This window comes from Mirounga angustirostris, unplaced genomic scaffold (assembly GCF_029215605.1).
Source record: "Mirounga angustirostris isolate CCGP_5_RB_7025 unplaced genomic scaffold, mMirAng1.0.hap1 SCAF_5, whole genome shotgun sequence".
Taxonomy (NCBI): domain Eukaryota; kingdom Metazoa; phylum Chordata; class Mammalia; order Carnivora; family Phocidae; genus Mirounga; species Mirounga angustirostris.
Window position 1 is genome coordinate 24,222,727 of NW_026991713.1, and position 19,424 is coordinate 24,242,150.

At 36.2% G+C, this 19,424-nt stretch overlaps 1 protein-coding gene across 1 annotated transcript in view; it reads right to left on the reverse strand.

Moving 5' to 3' along the window:
• The window catches only part of CFAP54 (cilia and flagella associated protein 54), a 295,241-nt gene that overhangs the window by 162,045 nt on the left and 113,772 nt on the right, over window positions 1–19,424 (reverse strand). The window contains exons 27-32 of the mRNA XM_064590760.1: window positions 13,866–13,994; window positions 12,043–12,157; window positions 9,559–9,648; window positions 9,052–9,178; window positions 4,250–4,364; window positions 3,397–3,491 (exon numbers count right to left, since the gene is read on the reverse strand). Coding sequence (XP_064446830.1) covers window positions 3,397–3,491; window positions 4,250–4,364; window positions 9,052–9,178; window positions 9,559–9,648; window positions 12,043–12,157; window positions 13,866–13,994 — 671 coding nt within the window. The remainder of the gene's footprint in view (window positions 1–3,396; window positions 3,492–4,249; window positions 4,365–9,051; window positions 9,179–9,558; window positions 9,649–12,042; window positions 12,158–13,865; window positions 13,995–19,424) is intronic.

Sequence of the window (19,424 nt, forward strand, 5' to 3'; positions counted from 1 at the left end):
AACCTGTATATATGAAAACTTGCTAAACGACAAAAGAGACAGTGGTGGCAGAATAGACTACTTGATAAATGGCTAACAATGGCTACTTGGTAAATGGGTCGAGCCAGTTGGGTACCTATAACAAAACTACAAGAGATGGGGAGGGGGACTCTTCCTCTCATGATTCACAAAAATAAAATACAGTTAGATGAAACTCCTAAATCTGGGGCGCCTGGGTGGCTCAGTCGGTTAAGTGACTGCCTTCGGCTCAGCTCATGATCTCAGAGTCCTAAGATCGAGGCCCACGTCAGGCTCTGCTCAGTGGAGAGCCTGCTTCTCCCTCTCCCTCTGCCCCTCCCCCTCGCTTGTGCTCTGTCTCTCTCTCAAATAAATAAAATCTTAAAAAGAAAAAGAAACTCCTAAATGTGAAAATCTAAAATTTAAATTCATGAATATACCTTTACTATCTTGTTCAAAAACAACAAAGAGAAATGGTGATACATTTTGCTCCATTAAAAATTATAACTTTTGATTTTAAAAAGAAAACCTTTAAAATGTAAATAGATGAGCCACAAACTTGGAAAAGCAATAGTATCCAAACTTCTAAAAATAAATGAGAAAACAACAAAAGTTTTTAAATGTACAAAGGATCTAAACAAGAAGTGCTGAGAAAAGAAAAACCCTAGGATCTAATAAAAACATGAAAAGATGCCTAAACTCATTACTAATTAAATAAATAAAAATTAAAATAATAATGACATAAAATTTCACAACTCAACAGTCCATAAAAATTCAAAAATTTGATAATATCAAGTGTTGGTAAAGATGCTGAATAATGGAAACTTGACACACCACTGATGGAAATTTAAGAGCAACTTAGCAATAACTAATAATGTGAAAAATGTTCATATCTTGGGAACTATACTCTTCAATCAATGAGAGATGAAGAATAGAATAAATGAAATTAGAAACAGGTTTGATTCAATGAACAGCAGGCTGGAAAAAGAAGAGGAATGAATTAGTGACCTAGAAGACAAAATAATGGAAAATAATGAAGCTGAACAAAAGACAGAAAGAAGAATTATACAACACAAGAATAGACTTAGGGAACTCAGTGAGTCCGTCAAATGTAATAACACTCATATCACAGAAGTCTCAGAAGAAGAGAGAGAAAGGCTGGCAGAAGATTTATTTCAAGAAATAATAGCAAAAACTTTCCTAATCTGAGGAAGGAAACAGACATCCAGATATAGGAGGCACAGAGAAACCCCATCAAAATCAACAAAAGCAGGCCAACACCAAGACATATTGTAATTAAATTTGCAAAATATAGTAATAAAGAAAAAACCTTAAAAGCAGCAAGATAAAAGAAGTCCTCAACTTACACAGGAAAGTCCATAAGACTACCCAGAAATTTCTCAAAAGAAACTTGGCAAGCCAGAAGGGGGTGACATGATATATTCAAAGTACTGAATAAGAAAAATCTGCAGCCAAGAATACTCTATCCAGCAAGGCTATCATATCAGAATAGAGGGAGAAATAAAAAGTTTCCCAGACAAACAAAAACTAAAGGAGTTCATGAGCACTAAACCAGCCCTGCAAGAAATATTAAAGGGGACTCTTTTGAGTAGAAAGGAAAGACCAAAAGTGACAAAGACAAGATAGGATCAGAGAAAATCTCCAGAAATGACAAAACAAGTAATAAAATGGCAATAACTACATACCTATCAATAATTACTTTGAATGTAAGTGGACTAAACAAGACCCATCTATATGTTGGCCATAAGAGACTCATTTTAGACCTAAAGACACCTGCAGATTGAAAGTGAGGGGGTGGAGAAACATTTATCACGCAATTGGATGCCAAAAGAAAGTCAGAGTAGCAATACTTATATCAGACAAACTAGACTCTCTGTTTTGTATTTTTTTTTTCCTGCTTTGTTATTTAGGGTAGTACTGGCCTCATGGGATGATTTTGAATGTGTTCCCTCTATTCTATTATTTGTAAGATTTTGATAAAGATTGTCATTAATTATTTTTCTTAAATGCTTGGTAGAATTCACCAATGAAACCAGGTGATGTAGAGCTTTTCTGTGCTGGGAGCTTTTTGATTCCTAATTCAACTTTCATTCTTGTTATTGGTCTAAGAAGACGTCCTACTTCAAGATTCATGATTCAATCTTGGTAACTTGCTTGTTTTTAGGATTATCTGGGTTTTTTTCTAAGTTATCTGATTTCTTAGCACGTAATTATTTCTTTTTTTTTTAAGATTTTATTTATTTATTTGACAGAGAAATAGAGAAAGAGCACAAGTAGGCAGAGTGGCAGGCAGAGGGAGAGGGAGAAGCAGGCTCTCCGCTGAGCAGGGAGCCGGACGTGGGGCTCAATCCCAGGACCCCAGGATCATGACCTGAGCTGAAGGCAGCCGCTTAACTGACTGAGCCACCCAGGCACCCCTGTACATAATTGTTTCTAATAATCTGTTACCATACTATGTATTTTTGACATACTATTGGCTGTTCTATTTTTTGACATACATTTGGCTATTCTATTTTTTTTCTCTTCTGTTTCTCATTTTGGTTTTTGAGGCTTCTCTCTCTTTTTTTTCTTAGTTGATGTAGTTAGAGCACTGCCAATTTTGTTTATTTTTTTGGAAAAACTGGTCATTACTTTCAATTTTATGTTATTGCTTATCCTGGTCTCTATTTTATTTATTTCTGATTTTTCTTTGTTATTTCCTTCCTCTGCTAAATTTCAGCTAAGTTCTTCTTTTTCTAGTTCCTCGTGGTTTAATGTTGTTTATTTGAACTTGTTTTCTTAATACAAGCATTTATAGCATAAAAAAGTCATAATTTAAATCAAGAAAATAAAGGAATAATCAAACAGATAGTAGGCAAATGCAAAGTAAGAGTGGTTCTATTAATATGTACATGTTGCTCTTAAAATCCAAATCATTAAACAGATAAAGACATTTTATGTATATAATGAAGATAAGATATATAAAGAATATATAAGAATCATAAGTTCCTACTCATAAAAATAGAAGCTAAACATTTTACCATGATAAGCTTTATGGTTTCAGTTTTTTTGAATAAGAACGTAAGGACCACCAATAATGAAAAGTAATTTATGAACTGGTCTTTTAACCACCCTATCTAAACCACTCCTGCCACCACTTCCAACCAAGGCCAGTTACTCTATAGCCTATCATCCTGTTCACTTATTTTATAAAATGTATCAAAATTTTACCCTGTCTTGTTTATTTGTGGATTTACTTATTTACTGTGCTCCTGTCATTAGTATGTAAGTTCCCCAAGGGCAGTGATCTTATCTATCTAGTCCACCACTATATCCCTAGTTCCCAAAATAATGCCAACCACATAGTAACATTTACTGAATTAATAAATCAGTCAATACCTTTCATGTTCCACCATTTCAGAAAAAGATGGATTTTTGGAAAAAAATTCTCTTAGAGTTTCCTTTCTTCTTTTTCTTGGCAACAGTTCTATAGTCTTAACAGGAGAGATGACAAAAATGTTACAAATTAAATCTAAACTCTGAACACAATACAGTTTATTCATACTCTAATGCTTATCTCTTGACATTGAAATACAGTGATTTCTTTATACCCCTCAATTAAAATTACTATCAAAAGCAACAGGGGCGCCTGGGTGGCTCAGTCATTAGGCGTCTGCCATAGGCTCAGGTCATGATCCCAGAGTCCTGGGATCGAGCCCCGCATCGGGCTCCCTGCTCAGCGGGGACCCTGCTTCTCCCGTTCCAGCTCCCCCCGGTTTGTGTTCTCTTTCTCGCTGTGTCTCTCTCTGTCAAATAAATAAATAAAATCTTTAAAAAAAAAAAAGAAACAAAAAAATTTATGATTATAAAATATCCATGTGATAACTTAAGAATTATAATGTACTGGGACACCTGGGTGGCTCAGTCGGTTAAGTGTCCAACTCTTGATTTTGGCTCAGATCATGATCTCAGGATTGTGAGATTGAGCCCCAAGTCAGGCTCCACATGGAGCCTGCTTAAGATTCTCTTTCTCCCTCTCCCTCTGCCTCTCCCCCTCCCCACTTATACATGCATGCCTGCACTCTTTTTCTCTCTCAAAAAAAAAAAAAATTATAATTTACTGTATAATAATAAAATTGTTGATATTTCCTTCTGTTTCATATTATAATAAATTATAATGCAGCCAATCATCTTTAGATACATGAATCTCTTATTTCATTAACTTAAAAATCAAAACTCGTAAGACATTTACCCTTCCAATCTCCATTACTGCAGCTTTGAACTTCTTCAAAGGTTTGGTTGTCTTTTTACACAAAACATTATCCTTATATTTCATTCTTCTTATTCCAAGTAGGGACTCATTCCTCCTAATACAAAAAGATAAAGTCAGTTAAAAGGATCTGTAAGAATTTGCAAAACTATACCAAAGCAATAAATCTTTAATGAATGTTGTCACTGAAATGGTATGAGAAGAATATCCAAAATTATTTGTGTCTCGTGCATAAATAAGATTGTGATATTCCTAATAATCAAGGAATAGCTGGCCTCTTGAAAGAGCAAAATGTAAATCATACCATAAAATGTGATGAGAGCTGACGTGTGACATGGGAAAAACAGAATTGGATTGAAAATAAAACATGAACATGTCCCTTTAAAACTGAAAACATAATTATGTAAGAGTGACCCTGGACAAGCTATCTTGCTTGCAACAGATTTCAGTCTCTTTGGTTCCATCATGTCCAGGCTCCTAGCCACTATCACCTTCTGGATACCAACAGGTGCTAAGCATTTTATATGCCTACAAAAACTTTTTCCTTTCCCCAATCACTTGTTGAAGTTCTTAATCTCATTTTTTTCAATCTGCCATGGACCCCTATAGTAATTCTTCAAATACTGTGAAGTCTCTTATTATCCCTCCTTCTACTGATACTTATCATTTATTTTCCCTGCAATTTATATATTTTCTAAAATTTATATTTCTTTGAGTAAGTACTTGCTAATACCAGCAAATCCCTGCTTTCATTGGGATGCCTGAGTGGCTCAGTCAGTTAAGTGGCTAGGAGAGCCTGGACATATTGGTTAAGCGCCCAACTCTCAGTTTGGGCTCAGGTCATGATCTCAGGGTTCTGGGATTGAGCCCCAAGTCAGTGCAGAGTCTGCTTGTCCCTCTCCCTCCCCCTCTGTTTCTCTCTCCACTCGCACTCTCTCTCTTTCTCTCAAGTAAATAAAATAAAATCTTAAAAAAAAAAAAAAACCCTGCTATCACATGATAAATGGGGTCCAAAACCTTAAATTGAATAAAATGTAGGGTCACATCAATACAAGGCTAATGAAAAGACTGGGTGAGTCTGGATAGCTAGTTACACTGGAGGTGGGGATCCACCCTCTGCGACTTGCATTTTGAAACTGGTTGCCTGCCGTTTTCTAAGCAGGTTGGTCTCTTCCCTACCTCTCCTGACTCTCCCACCCCCCAGAATGCTTGAGCTGGTTGCTGTTATGGCAGAAAGAGATGGGAAGGAGAGGAGGTCACAGATAAACACTTGCCATCCTCCTATCCTCTTAACAGTCGCCTCCATGCTCTGAAGAACTCTCACCCCCTGAAATCAGTTAAACTTCTCCACTTCTCAACCTCTTCACAGAATTATTCCTCCTAGCCTTTTATTTTGTTTATGGTATGTTATGAAAATGGTATTTTAAAATTTTTATGTAGTCAACGCTATCGATCTTTGATTTCATGGCTTATTCACTGTTTTGATTACTTATATTACTACCTTTTTCTAACGTGAAACATTGAATCCCAATAGCTATCTGCCTATTATTTCACAAACAGAACTCTGTTATACTTTATCTGATAATACAAATCTCTCTTTTGCTCTTTTTCATTTCTCAAATATTTTTCATTATTCTACACCATTCCATAAAGCTAACATGATTGGAGTTACATTAAGCCAACAAATTAATTTGAAGATAATAGAAATTACAGTAGTCCATCTGCCCATCAAGTAATGCACTATGTCTCCATTTATTCAAGTCATTTTTAAAAATATATCTTAGTAAAAATGTTTGGTCTTCTTTTATTAGCCTAAGTCCCCTCACAAATCCTCATAAATTTAATCCTATGCTTCATAGAAATGGGATCATTTTTCCATTATTCTTTCTAGTTTATATAGGAAAGCTATTGGTTTTGTAGCTAGCTATCCTGTGGAATTCTGTTATTTCTGATAGTTATCAGTCAATTAGCTTAAGTTTAAAAAAAAATTATTATTTGCAAATACCAATCATTTTATCTCCCTTTCAGAGTATTTCACTGTGGAATTCATTTGACAAACATTTTTGAGACCCTATTATGTGATAATCACATGAATTCTAATCCTAATTTCTATTTCTTATTTTAATGCACTGGCAAAAATTTTCAGAACAATATTAAATGATAGAAGGAAAAATAAGTTTCCTTATCATAAAGCTTATTTTAACAGAAAATATTCTTCTAATCCTAGTTTGCCAAGAATGGTTGTTGAATTTCACCACATGACTTTTTAGCATTTACTATAGGCTCCTTCGCCTACCAGTAATAATTACATTTCCAGATTTCCTACTATATTTATATTGATAATAAGATCTACATTTTCAACACTGAATTTACAAGCTATTTTATGAATTTTTGTTTCTATATACTGCTAAGTAAGACTGATTCATAATTTTCTATTTTTTTAATTCTTTTTATAAACCTGTTAACAGAGACTCCTGTGATAAATTTACTAGCAAACTTTATACCCATGTACTGAAATAGCTTTATGTAAAGTAAAACTTATTTGGTTCCTTTAAGTATGAAAGAACTAGCCTTAAAAAAAATCTGAGCCATTCAAATTCTTTTTAATACTTCAGTTTTTATAATTTAAATTTCTCCAGATTATCATCACTTTCAACTAGAAATTTCAAATTTATTCATATTAAATTATATATGCTGCTATCTAATGTTTGTTTAACCCCTTCCAAATTTAGAATTATTACTTCTTTGGATTACTTATATTTCACTTTTTCTTATTATGCTGGAAACTCACCTAATTTATTAATATCTTCAAAGAACCAGTTCTAGCAGTTATCAATTATTTTTTTTTAAGAGAGTGAGCATGAGCAGGGGTGGGGGTACAGAGGGAGAGGAAGAGAGAGAATCTCAAGCAGCCTCCCCGGCCAGCATGGAACCATTCGGGGGCTCAATCTTACAATCCTGAGACCGTGACCTGAGCTGAAATCAAGAGTCCGAAGCTTAACTGACTGAGCCACCCAGGTGGCACCTTCAGTTAAAACCAAGTTATAATTGTTTAATTTCAACTTGTATTTTTATTTTCTTTTTTCTGCTTTCTTGGATCAATTTTATTTTTCTAATTGCTCGAGTTCAATAAAAATTCATTTGATTTTATTTTTCTTATTTAGTAATACAGGCTTCTAAAGCTAAGAATTTCTTATTGCTGTTTTGAGCAAATTTGATACTAGGGTTTCTCATCATCATTACTTTCAAAAGTCTCTATACTTTTGGTTAGATTTCTTTTTTGATCCAATAATTATACATATGGCAGTAATGTATTTTGTTATAAAATTTCAGCTTTAGTATACTGTAAGAGAATGTGGTCTTTACAAATTTTAGCCTAGGTTATGTACTGAGCCCTATTTTGCAGCTTAAATATTACTTTTTAAAAAATTTAATGACTGCTTTAAAGAGTGTTTAGTCTCAATTGGCTATATATATTAAATTAATCTTATTAATTATATATACTTTCTGTGTCCTTTTTATTTCTTTTTAAACTAGCATGTTAAACTCTCTCAATATTATTTTATTTTGTCAAATCAGCCTTGTCTTTTCAGCAGTTATTTCCATATACATGGATTTTTGTTATGTAAAACATGAAAATTCATGAAATATCTTCATTGTGATTTATAAGCATTATTGGTAGAATCACCCACTTTGAATGTGAAAAGATAGAATTAAAAATAAGTAACAAAGAGATTGTTCTTTAAATATTACCAGGACAACTGATAAACTGGGGAACCTAAAGTTTAATTTAAATCCCCATACCAAAATAAATTCCATATGGATTAAAACATTAAATATAAATCATGAAACCATAAAAGTGGAAGAGAATACAGCTGCACATTTGCCTGTTGCAGAATATTTTCTTTGTGCAAAAATATGTTAAGCATACGAACATAAAAAGAAAAACAGATATTACTATCAAGGTAGAAATCAAGGTGTTCCATCTGCTCCTCCTCTATATTCCCTGATTTAGAGAAGAGCATCCTAAAACATCTGCTCAGCCTAGAAAATTGAAATCATTACCTTTGTTTTGAACTCAAGTCATACTGCTCAATCTCCAACCTTGAGTCTTTTGTTATACCACTGGGTTAATGCTTCTAAGCCACTCACTCTGCTTTCCTCTTTCAGAATATCTATTATTCTTACATTGGACCTCCGCAGTCAGCCCTCCAAATTTCACTGCACACCAAAAGTGTCTTCTGCTTCTCTCTGGTATTAAGAATGTGATTTACAGCTTCCAGACTTCTAATCTCAGCTATGGTCTTTTTAGTTTAATAGCACTTTCTGTCTAATTCTCTGAATACTATAACCTGTTTCATTTGATAAAAGCAATTTCCTCCTTTATCGTTTGAGAATATGAAGTACATATAGTCCAAGCTTTTGTTCTAATAAATGAAGTGCCTGTTTTAGGAAGAATGTTTTTCTATATGTTTTTATGAGAATGTTTCTCTTTTGCTGCCATTTTTTAAATAGACCTCATGTGATTGATGTTTCTTTTTACTAAAATGAGAGATAGGTCTATGCCCAATGGTGAAAGAAAAGCCCAGTTGTTGGAAGAAAATGTTTGTTTGTTTGTTTGTTTACATACACAGACACAAATCCTCACTATCTTCTTGGTGGCTGTTTACCCCACCCTCGGTGTATACCCCATCCTCTCTTTCATCCACCTTATATATCTTAAAGTAACAATGTTACCTATCTTTTAAAATTGTAAATATTAATAAAATATATATTACAAATACCTTTTCAAGAAGTCATAAACAGGATTTGTTATCTCCACCATAAGATGAAATTTTTCATCATTCATACATTTTAGCATCACTTGTGTAAAGAATTCTAGGAATCTAGGTCTCTGCTTAAATTTCATAACTGTGAAAACAAAGAAGTGTAGCAGTAAATGTGGCAAGAACTCCTGTCTTTCTAAGATCAAATAATCCTTTATAGTCTATATTTATTTTTCCAAATATCTCAGTGTTGAGAAAGAGTCCATAAAAGTTAACTCTAAATACGACAAGTTAGGGATCATAAGGGACCAAAATCTTTCCAGATTTTAAATCACATTACTAGACAGGTCAATATTCTGCATTATTCTGAATGGGTAAGAATGGTCCCAGGGTCCTGGGATCGAGCCCCGCTTACCTTCTAGGTAAGAGCCTAGAACGGTGAAAGCTTTCAGACACGACAGAACCCACAGAATAAATGACCTTCAAAACTTGAGTGAACAGCAACCACACATTTAGGTCACCTACCTTCTTTTACAGCACCTTTGACCGACCAGTTTAAAACAACAGGGTAAAGAAATATAGGGTCCTCTGCTCCTGACAGTTCAGCTGTAGCATCTAAGGTTTAAAAAATTAGTAAGTTGTAGGTTCCATGTAGCATGAATTACCAAAAATGAAAATTCTTTGGAAGGAACAAAACATAGGAAAATGCTCAAGTATTCATTCTAAATTATGTGCCTTCAAAATATCAACTATATCATTATATTTTGGAGTTTAAAAAATTCAGTGATCTCAATTATTTTCCTTTCATTTTTCCCCCCTAAAAGCCAAGGAGTCCACCACCAAATAGGTGAAGAGTGTCCAGGGCATGAGTCTCTCATATTCAATAGCTGTCGTCTATCAGCAAACCCCAGACTCCGAAACCTATCAATTATGTTAACTTGATCTTTACAAAATTACCTTTAAAAGACAGTAAAGTACAGAATAATGGACAGCACAGCCCCTGGAGCCAGGCTGTCTGGGTTCAAATTCTAACACAGACGCTTTTTAGTTATGAGACCTTGGGAAGTTACTCAAAATCTCTGTGCCTCAGTTTATCTTTTTTTTTTTAAATAAAGATTTTATTTATTTGACAGAGAGATACACAGCGAGAGCAGGAACACAAGCAGGGGGAGTGGGGGAGGGAGAAGCAGGCTTCCCGCAAAGCAGGGAGCCTGATGCGGGGCTTGATCCCAGGACCCTAGGACCATGACCTGAGCCGAGGCAAGACGCTCAATGACTGAGCCACCCAGGAGCCCCTCAGTTTCTTTATCTTTAAAATGAGGATAACAGTACCTTCCTCATATGGTTCTTATATAAGGGTTATATGTATATGTATAAAACACTTAACATACATAGTTCCTGGCACACAGAAAGCACAGTATAAAACTATTATTTTTATTACTGTTTTGTTATTAAATCTATTGTTCGGCTAGTAACATTACATTGTTTTTCTTTGTAAAATGTTTTTATTGATAATATGAAAATAATTCACATTTCTAAAACACTTTACATTTTGGGGCACCTGGGTGGCTCGGTCAATTAAACATCTGCCTTCAGCTCAGTCATGATCTCAGGGTCCTGGGATTGAGCCTGCTCAGTGGGGAGTCTGCTTCTCCCTCTTCCCTGGGCGCTCTCTCTCTCTCTCCCCCATGTGAATCAATAAAATCTTTAAAAACATAATTCAGGGTACCTGGGTGGCTCAATGGGTTGAGCAGCGTCCTTTGGCTCAGGTCATAATCCCGGAGTCCTGGGATTGAGTCCCTCATCAGGCTCCCTGCTCAATAGGGAGCCTGGTTCTCTGCCCCTCCCCTGGCTCCTGTTCTCTCTCTCTCACTCTCTCTCTCTCAAATAAATAAAATCTTTAAAAAATAAATCAATAAAAAATAAAACACTTTACAAAAAAAAGAATGTTTAGCAAGACAATCACACCTTTCCCAAAGCTAGGTTTACTGGTTATGTGACTAACAGAGCATTGGGTTCAATTCATAAATTCAACTTGAAACAGACCTGGAACATACTGAGAGAGAGAGAGAGAGCTATCCAGGTTAGGGAATTCTGAACCCAGATATAACTGAGGCACACAATAAGAGAGGTGAAGTAGGGACACCAAATCCTATGAGTGGAGTCAGCTCCAAAAAGGCTGAGGGGCCAAAAGTGGAACCTCTGACTTGAGAAAAATTTAGAGAGAAAAGGTACTCTCTTGTTCTTCTAGAATATTTGAAGTACCTGCTTTTAAAAAGTGTGATAATATTTATCATCACCAGAAACTAAATCAATTTCTTAAGCAGATTTCCAAACTGCAAACTCCAAAATTCCAATCACTGTGTTAACATTGGTCCATTATGAAATTACCATTTGGCACAATGACCTAAAATTAAACTACTCTTTCACTTGAGTAGACCGTGGTTCAAATCACTCACGCATTAACACCCTCCACGCTATCCTTTTATTTCTCAGTTACATTTTTGCCTTTAGGGTAGTGATTCTCAATTTTGTGTCTTCCTCTCCAATATATGTGGCAACATTTGCCTTCCAGGTAATTGTCGCAGCTGGCAGGATGGTGTGCCATGTATCTATAGGTAGAGGCCAGGGATGCTGCTCAACATCCTATGGTACCCCACAGCAAAGAATTAGCTGGCCCAAATTGGCCATAGTGCCGAGGTTGAGAAACCCTGCTTTAGAATCAGAAGATTTAGGCTCAAAAACAAGCCAGCTATGTAATCCTAATAAATCACTTAATCTTTATGAACCAGATGAGGCGGGGGGGGGGGGGGGGGGGAGGGGGTTGGGGGCAGTGGTTAATAATCCGTTATTAACAGAGTATTGTTAGGATTACTGGCATAATGTAAAAGCACCTTAAAGGATTTACCAAATGTTAATCTCATCTTAATCCTTTTAACAAAATATTTTCTGATTTTAAAAAGCATAACACTAAACAGAAGTATCTAGAAAGGAAAAAAAAATGACTACATTGCTTTGTCAGTTTGAGTAGGTGTGTCTCCAACAAGGCCAGCTGTTCATTTATTTTTTCAGGTAATATTATCTGCTGTGGCTTCTTCGGCTTGGAAGACTTCTTAGAAGAACCCTAAAAACATTGGTTAAGTGTAAGAATGTACCTCAACATGTTTCAAAAACTGTCACTTTCAAATAATAATCTTTAAATTATTATTTCATACTTTGATGCTTGGTAGACAAAACTATGATCTACATGGCCAAGTGATATAAATTAATAATAGTAATAGTCATTTCATTCTAACTAAATAATAAACATCATACTCAGTGTTTTATATAAGTTGGCCAAAATATTTCTTGTCTTCCCTTCTCCCTTCCTTCCAGTAACTTCCACCCCCCCCTAACTAGCACCACCCCCTTCACCTAATACATACACTCTTCTGAAAGCAGATGAGGGTCGAACTCTAAAAAATCCTCAAAAGAAAATTCCCAGCCTGCCCTCAGCAATGTATTCCTTTTTCATTTTTCTTTTTTCCTTTCTTTTTCCCTGAGGAGCTTCTTTACCACTAAGCTAATTGCCTCTGCTGCTTTGCCTTTCAGTGAAACATAACAAGATCGGCAATTAGTGGATTAAGCATAGACAGGTCTGTGCTCAGGCTCCCCACCATGTTTTCAACAGTCTGAGCCTGAGAACTGAATGTGTTAATGTCTCCTGTACTCCAAAAAAAACAAAAAACAAAAACAAAACAAAAAAAAACCCTCCCAAGCCCCTATAGGTTTAAAGGGACCTTGAGTGGCTATAAGGAGTTCTGACTCCTATAAATTCGGTATTAGCTTCTCAGTCCCTATAGTCTTAGAAAGAAGTAGCATGACCTTCTGCTGGGCTTGAGGCTCCATGGAAAGAGGCAAGGAGTCCTGTCCTACAATGATGTAAAGGAACAGGATTGTGAGTCAAGGCCTGGGTGACATAAACGGCCCAGCTGATGGACTCTGAGAGTGAACACACTTGGGTGAAAAAGCCCTCAAATTGCATCCAGCTTAATCAAAACTCTCTCTAGACAAAATAACCCCCACCCCCCAAAAAGGATTATGGCTAAAGAAAAAAAAAAATGCATCCAGTAAAACAGTGGTGATTTTTGAAGCTTTTTGCGGCAAGCAAACACTTAACATATAATTCAGCATATAAAAGAGACAGAAATGGGGCTATTCCAACGGAAACAGAGTCCAGGAGTGATGTTCTCTACCCCCACCCCAGTCAGTGCAGGGGCTTCAGGTGACTCCTAGTGCTCCTCAGAAACCCAGTAAACTAAGCAGCATTTCATAATTTGACCCACAAAAACACATAACCACGTGGTCTCAAGAAAAGGCACTAAAACAGGTTCTATAAGACCCATGCTTGGGAGGCAGATATTAAAAAGCAGTCTCAGACATTAGCAGTCTCATAAAGAAGACAATTTAGGTGTCACAGTGAGTTTAGGAAAAATCTCCTGTGAACAAAGTAAAAAGCTCTGACATGTATTTACTACATTTTATAACCCACCCAGAATAAGAAAATCTCCAATTTGGTAGAGACTTTAGAGGGCTTTGCGTTCCAAGTTCAGCTGGGCGTAGGAAGCTATCAGTGCCTGACTAATGATCAGTACTGGTGAGAGGGGGGCTCTTCAGTATTCTAGCAGGAATTCCTTTAAATAAGGAAGGTCTTCACTATATATTACTTTTTGTCTATATAAATATGACAAATTTAAAACTGATCAATAGTCTAACACATTTGCTAATACTATATGACCCCACAAAGACTCAAATAAGTATATGTTTTAAGATGAGAAACAAAAATCAATTACCTCCTCTTGCATTTCTTCTTGGTCAGACACACCAAATAGAGATTTGCAAACTGATGTGATGTCCAACATCTTTTTTCCATAATTTATGATCATTACTGCCAGGTCATATTCTTTCCATGAACGCAGAATCTAATCAAAAATATTTATTAATTACCCCTGTTGGAAACATTTGTCTATTTTCAAGTGTCATCGACCACCTTTCATAAATTCACAAGTCCCGTTAATATTTTGAGTCTAAGAATTCCCCTGATTTTGTTAAAGAAATTGGAAATTTACCTCCAGATCCTATTTCCCTACAATTAAAACTGCATGATTCCACTGCTTTAAATAAAGGACAAATAACAAGATTATCTGATCAATTATGAATTCCCCATATTTCTGGGACTTATAGCCATACATGTTTTGGTGTAGGAAGTTAACAATTAAGAAAATATTTCCACTTAGAAGATCCATTTTAAAACAAAATCATTCTAAAAAGGCCATATAACTACCACCTCCTGTCTTGAGTTGCTTTCTATGTGAAATGCTACATTACTGCCATCATAATGTCTTTAGTTGGGGGGGGGTTATATCAGTAAATTATTTAAAAGATATTCTGGCAGTGGACTAGACTAGAGATGAGCTGTTTTGGTCAGATTCTCTGAGAACCGTAGGGGAAACAGACACTGCAACCATAAAAAGGGGAGCCCCTCTCATCCACAATTCGTTACTAATCACTATTCTTCGGCCTTCTCTTGCCAGGCCCTTGCCTACCTCTCTAGAGTACACCACTCATTTCCTTGTACTTCAAACTTACAAAATACTGAGCTGAATATAAATTCTGACACTCGCCATGGTTTCAGGACTTCATGCCTTCATACGGCTGAGGCATTTCTCAGAACTTGCCCCCCTTATTTATGTAGCTTTACCTGGTCATGAAAACCTGGGCTCCAGCATCGACAGGAAAAGTTTCCCAGGCCAGCAATCTAATTTGCATACACCTTGCTATAGTGAAGCATCATATGAAGGGGACGCATTCATGGTGAACCATATAGGGCAATTCTTTAAGAGTCTAAATAAACTTGTAGGGATTTGTTAGATGTAGGTGTGTTCTGTCGAGCTGAATAACTTAGTATTTAAGATAAGTAACAACTGTTACTTCCCATGCAGGGAAAGGATATATACGTGACTAGTTGCATAAATCTGGTAATACCTACCTGATCCAAAGTGCTAAGAACTGGAAATATTTCTGTGGAACCAGGCAATAGCATTAAACTAAGCTGACTGTGGAAAAGAATGTAGGTAGGAAAATGGTGAAATAAAGTTTGAAAAGGTATATGGGATTAGGTCAAACAGGGCCTTGAATGCCAGGCAAAACAGCCCAGTCTCATTATAAAATTGATATGAGAGAGAGTATGTTTTATTAGAAAGCCAAAATGAGCAAATACTTCCTCTTCTTTCAACTTTGCTTTCTGACATACTTGGGTCCAAGGCTTGGAGAGAAATAGAGAGAACTGTGCAATCTTTTCCCCTCATTTTAATATGCCAGTAGTAAAAGATAAAGAATTTCTCCAATCAGCAGAAAAATAGAGAACCAATTCTACTCAACACACCAAATGGTGAACAGAAACAAAAAGACCATGCCAAATGTTTAGCATAATAATTTTTAAACAATGCAAAAATAATGAAACATTTAAGATGACGTGTCTTAGAAGTGGCACTTTATTTGGAATTCTGACAACTTTTAAAAAAAATACTGCTGCTTAAAGAAGAAAGATTGAGCCATCTGAAAAGATTACCAATGTTTTAAACAGAACAGAGAAAAGAAACAGAGCCATTAGACTAATTGGGCTTTCCGTGTCATAACAGAAAATCCATACAAAAATGTGGTTATAAAAAATGAACAACTAAAATCTGGGACTCAAGGTGAGGCCAGGGCTCTGGGGCTATTGGTCAGGCTGGAGGAAGCTTCTGAAAGGGCATAACAGTTTGGGACAGAACCAGCTCCAATATCAAAATCCTGACATCAATATCCGTTTTACTTTTTACAAATGTCCAGAAACATTCAGGGTCATTTCTACAATAATATCACTTGGATCTCAATATGATTCTTCAAGTTGGGGGGGGGGGGGGTAGTGGAGTTGTGGATGGCATGTAAAGCAATGCAGGGCCAGCCCCAAGCTGCTGTGTGCTCTGGGAGAAAAATCACACAAAGCTGAGAGAGGAGACATGTAAATTCAAGGACTTCAACATGCACTAGGCCCCAAATGCTGGTCTTTTGTTCCAGGTCAGGAGTCTCTCCCATCTTCCACAGGGTCTGTTGTGAAACCTCCCGTTCTTCTCAATCTCTGAAACCCATCGTTACTCTCCACCTCCTCTCTCTCTCTCTCTCTCTCGGCAAATGACCTTGCTTCCTTTACACAGAAGAAATGTAGGGAAACTAGCTTATCTCCTACCTACACACTCACCTGTAACTATAACCATCCTACCTTCCTGTTAGAGGAGAGAGGTCAATCTCCTGTCCAGACTAATCCCTCCCACATGCACTAGGATCTCATCACCTCCTGCCTTCCCGGGGATCTCGCTCCTATATCCACATCCTTTCCCTCTCCTGGTTCCTTCCCATTAATGGTCAAATGTGGAGTACCTGGATAAACAGAATTGGCTTTTTGGTTGGTTGGTTGATTTTTAGCAGGAGAAGTTGCTATTGGCAAGCTGCAAGCAACAAGCTGCCTTAGAATAGAGTTTCTCTGTTATGGAAGAAATACTGCAGTAGCTGCTGTCAGTTATTTAAATGTAAAGTGAATAGTTGTCCAGTACCCTGGAAAGAAAGTGTAACCTGGCCTTCTCTTACTTGAGAAAGACACCCCTGTCCCAGAAATACTTAACTGATGGACGAGTTTGGGGGGAAAAGGCCTTTGTGGTCCAAAATGGCTTTGGACTAATCAACTGTCCAATTCTTCCTCGTGACTAATGGAAGCAGAACTGGTCCCCTGGATTAAGTGCACCCTTGAGATTCTTAAATAATTCTCTTCCCTTCTCACTCTCCACACTGTCCCCAGATGATATCATCTATTTCTATTATTCAGTTGGGTCCATATATTAATGATGGCTTTGTCTTTATACGTATTTGTCCTCTCTTGAACTCCAAGCCTATAGGTCCAATTATATAATATTTACCTCTTTGGATATCCTATTAGCCCCCAAATCCAATAGATTCCAAATTTATTATCTTTTCTCCCTTTCTTACCCCAAATTACTCCTTTTCCAGAGTTCAACAAATAGCATTGTATTCACCCAACTGCTGAGGCCAGACAGGTGGATTGCTGTTGACTCTTCCCTCTCTCTCCTTTATCTTCACATACTTAGCAGGTTTACAGGTTCTCAATTCTATCTCATAAATAACTCTTGAATCCTTTCAATCTATGTCCCTTTCAACTCTATGTCCCACTTTTCCACACTACAGTAGTCCCCCTTTTCCATGGGGGATATGTTCCAAGACCCCAGTGGATGCCTGAAACTGCAGATAGTACCAATACTGATATACACTGTTTTTGTCTACACATGTGTGCCCATAATAAAGTTTAATTTATCAGTCAGGTGCAGTAAGAGGCTAAGAACAATAACTAATAATAAAATAGAACAATTATAACAATATACTGTAATAAAAACTATGTGAGCAGGGTCTCTCTCAAAATATCTTGTACTGTACACGCTTCTCCTTGTGATGATGTGAGATGGTAAAATGCCTACGTGATGAGAAGAAGTGAGGGGGATGACACAGGTGTTGTGACGTGGCATTAGTCTACTACTAACCTTCTGACAACTCACTAGATGGAGGACCATCTGCTTTCCAAATGCAGTTGACCCGCAGGTAACTGAAACCTCGGGGAAGCAGAACTGCAGATAAGGGGGGACTGCCATAGTTCGGTTTATCAACTCTCACCTTCTACCTCATTCCCTGCCTCAGGTCTTATCCCACTCTGTTAGCTGTTGTGCCCCAGAATAATTTCTTTTTGCTAACATGCAAATTTCACTATGTCATTTCCAGGTTTAAAACCCTTGAATGGCTCCTCCCTGACCTCATGAGATGACCACTCATCATCTGGTACCTGTTCACTACTCCACTTTTTAAGGTGATTGAAACGTATCTTTTGTAATTAAAAATAAATCTGATTCTTCTTTTCCTTAACTGTAAGATTATTTCATATTTTCTCATTGATTGCTCCCTGAGGTAATGTTAATAATCTTGTTATCTGTCAAATATTTTTTAAGATTTGCCTGTAAGCCTGTAATATAGTGTCTTGTCATAAAAAAATTTTTTTTACTTATCATGTAATCTGTTTATCTATCTTTTTCTGTGTACCTTTTGAATTTTATGCCCTATTGAGAGAGGTCTCCTCTGACTTCAAAGCCATACAAATATCTATTTGTCTTTATTTTGTTTATGGTAAGAGGCTCTGGCTTCATTTATTTTCAGATGAATAGTCAGTGATAGCAGTACCTTTTATTAAATAAAGTATTTTAATAAATTTTCCCAATAACTCCAAATGCCACTTTTGTCATATATTAAGTTCTTCTGTAGACCTGGGGCTGGCTGGCTATTCCTGGACTCTTCTATTCCTCTAAACTATTTGCCAATTACTTAACACCATTTTTTATTGAAGTGGCCTTATAATAGATTTTAGTATCTATTGAGAACTTGTAAATTATTCTAATCAGTTTCAGAGAAACCCCATTGGGATTCTGACTAGAACTGTATTACATTTAAATACTATTTTTGGAAGGATTTCTATTTCTATGACAGTAAGTCTACCTATTCAGGAACTTGGGATGGTCTGCCATATGTTCAGATCTTATTTTGTGACCTTCAATAAGATTCCAGTTCTTTTATTCGGGTCTTTTAACACTTCGTTAGGCTTAAAATGTTGTGCATTTTTTTTCTCCAAGTTTTTATTTAAATTCCAGTTAGTTAATATACAGTGTAATATTAGTTTCAAGGGTAGCATTTAGTGATTTACCACTTACATACAACACCCGGTGCTCATCTCTAGATCTCAAGTGCCTTCCTTTTTTTTTTTTTTTTTTAATTATAATAGTTCCTTCCTTAATGCCTCTCACCTATTTCATCCACCCCCCTGCCCATCTCCCCTCCAGCAAACTTTCAGTTTGTTCTTTATAGTTAATGGTCTCCTATGGTTTGCCTCCCTCTCTTTTTTTTTCTTCCTTTCCCTATGTTCATCTGTTTTGTTTCTTAAATTCCATATATGACTGAAATCATGTGGTATTTGTCTTAAAATACTGTATATTATTAGTAGTATATTTTCCTCTCTCCATTTCTCATGGGCTACTGCTACTATTTAAAAAAATCAGTTTGTAAGCATCTCACATACCATCACTTTATAAATTCTTTTAATGCTAGTAATTCTTTTTACTAGATTCTCATGAGTTTTTGAGAACTGTACAATTACAAATGAATTATACTTTAATATTATAAAATTATTTCATATCCTTATCTATTACATAAGACAGAATCTCTACAATGAATCACACTATTGACAGTCAGATCCTATACCTGAT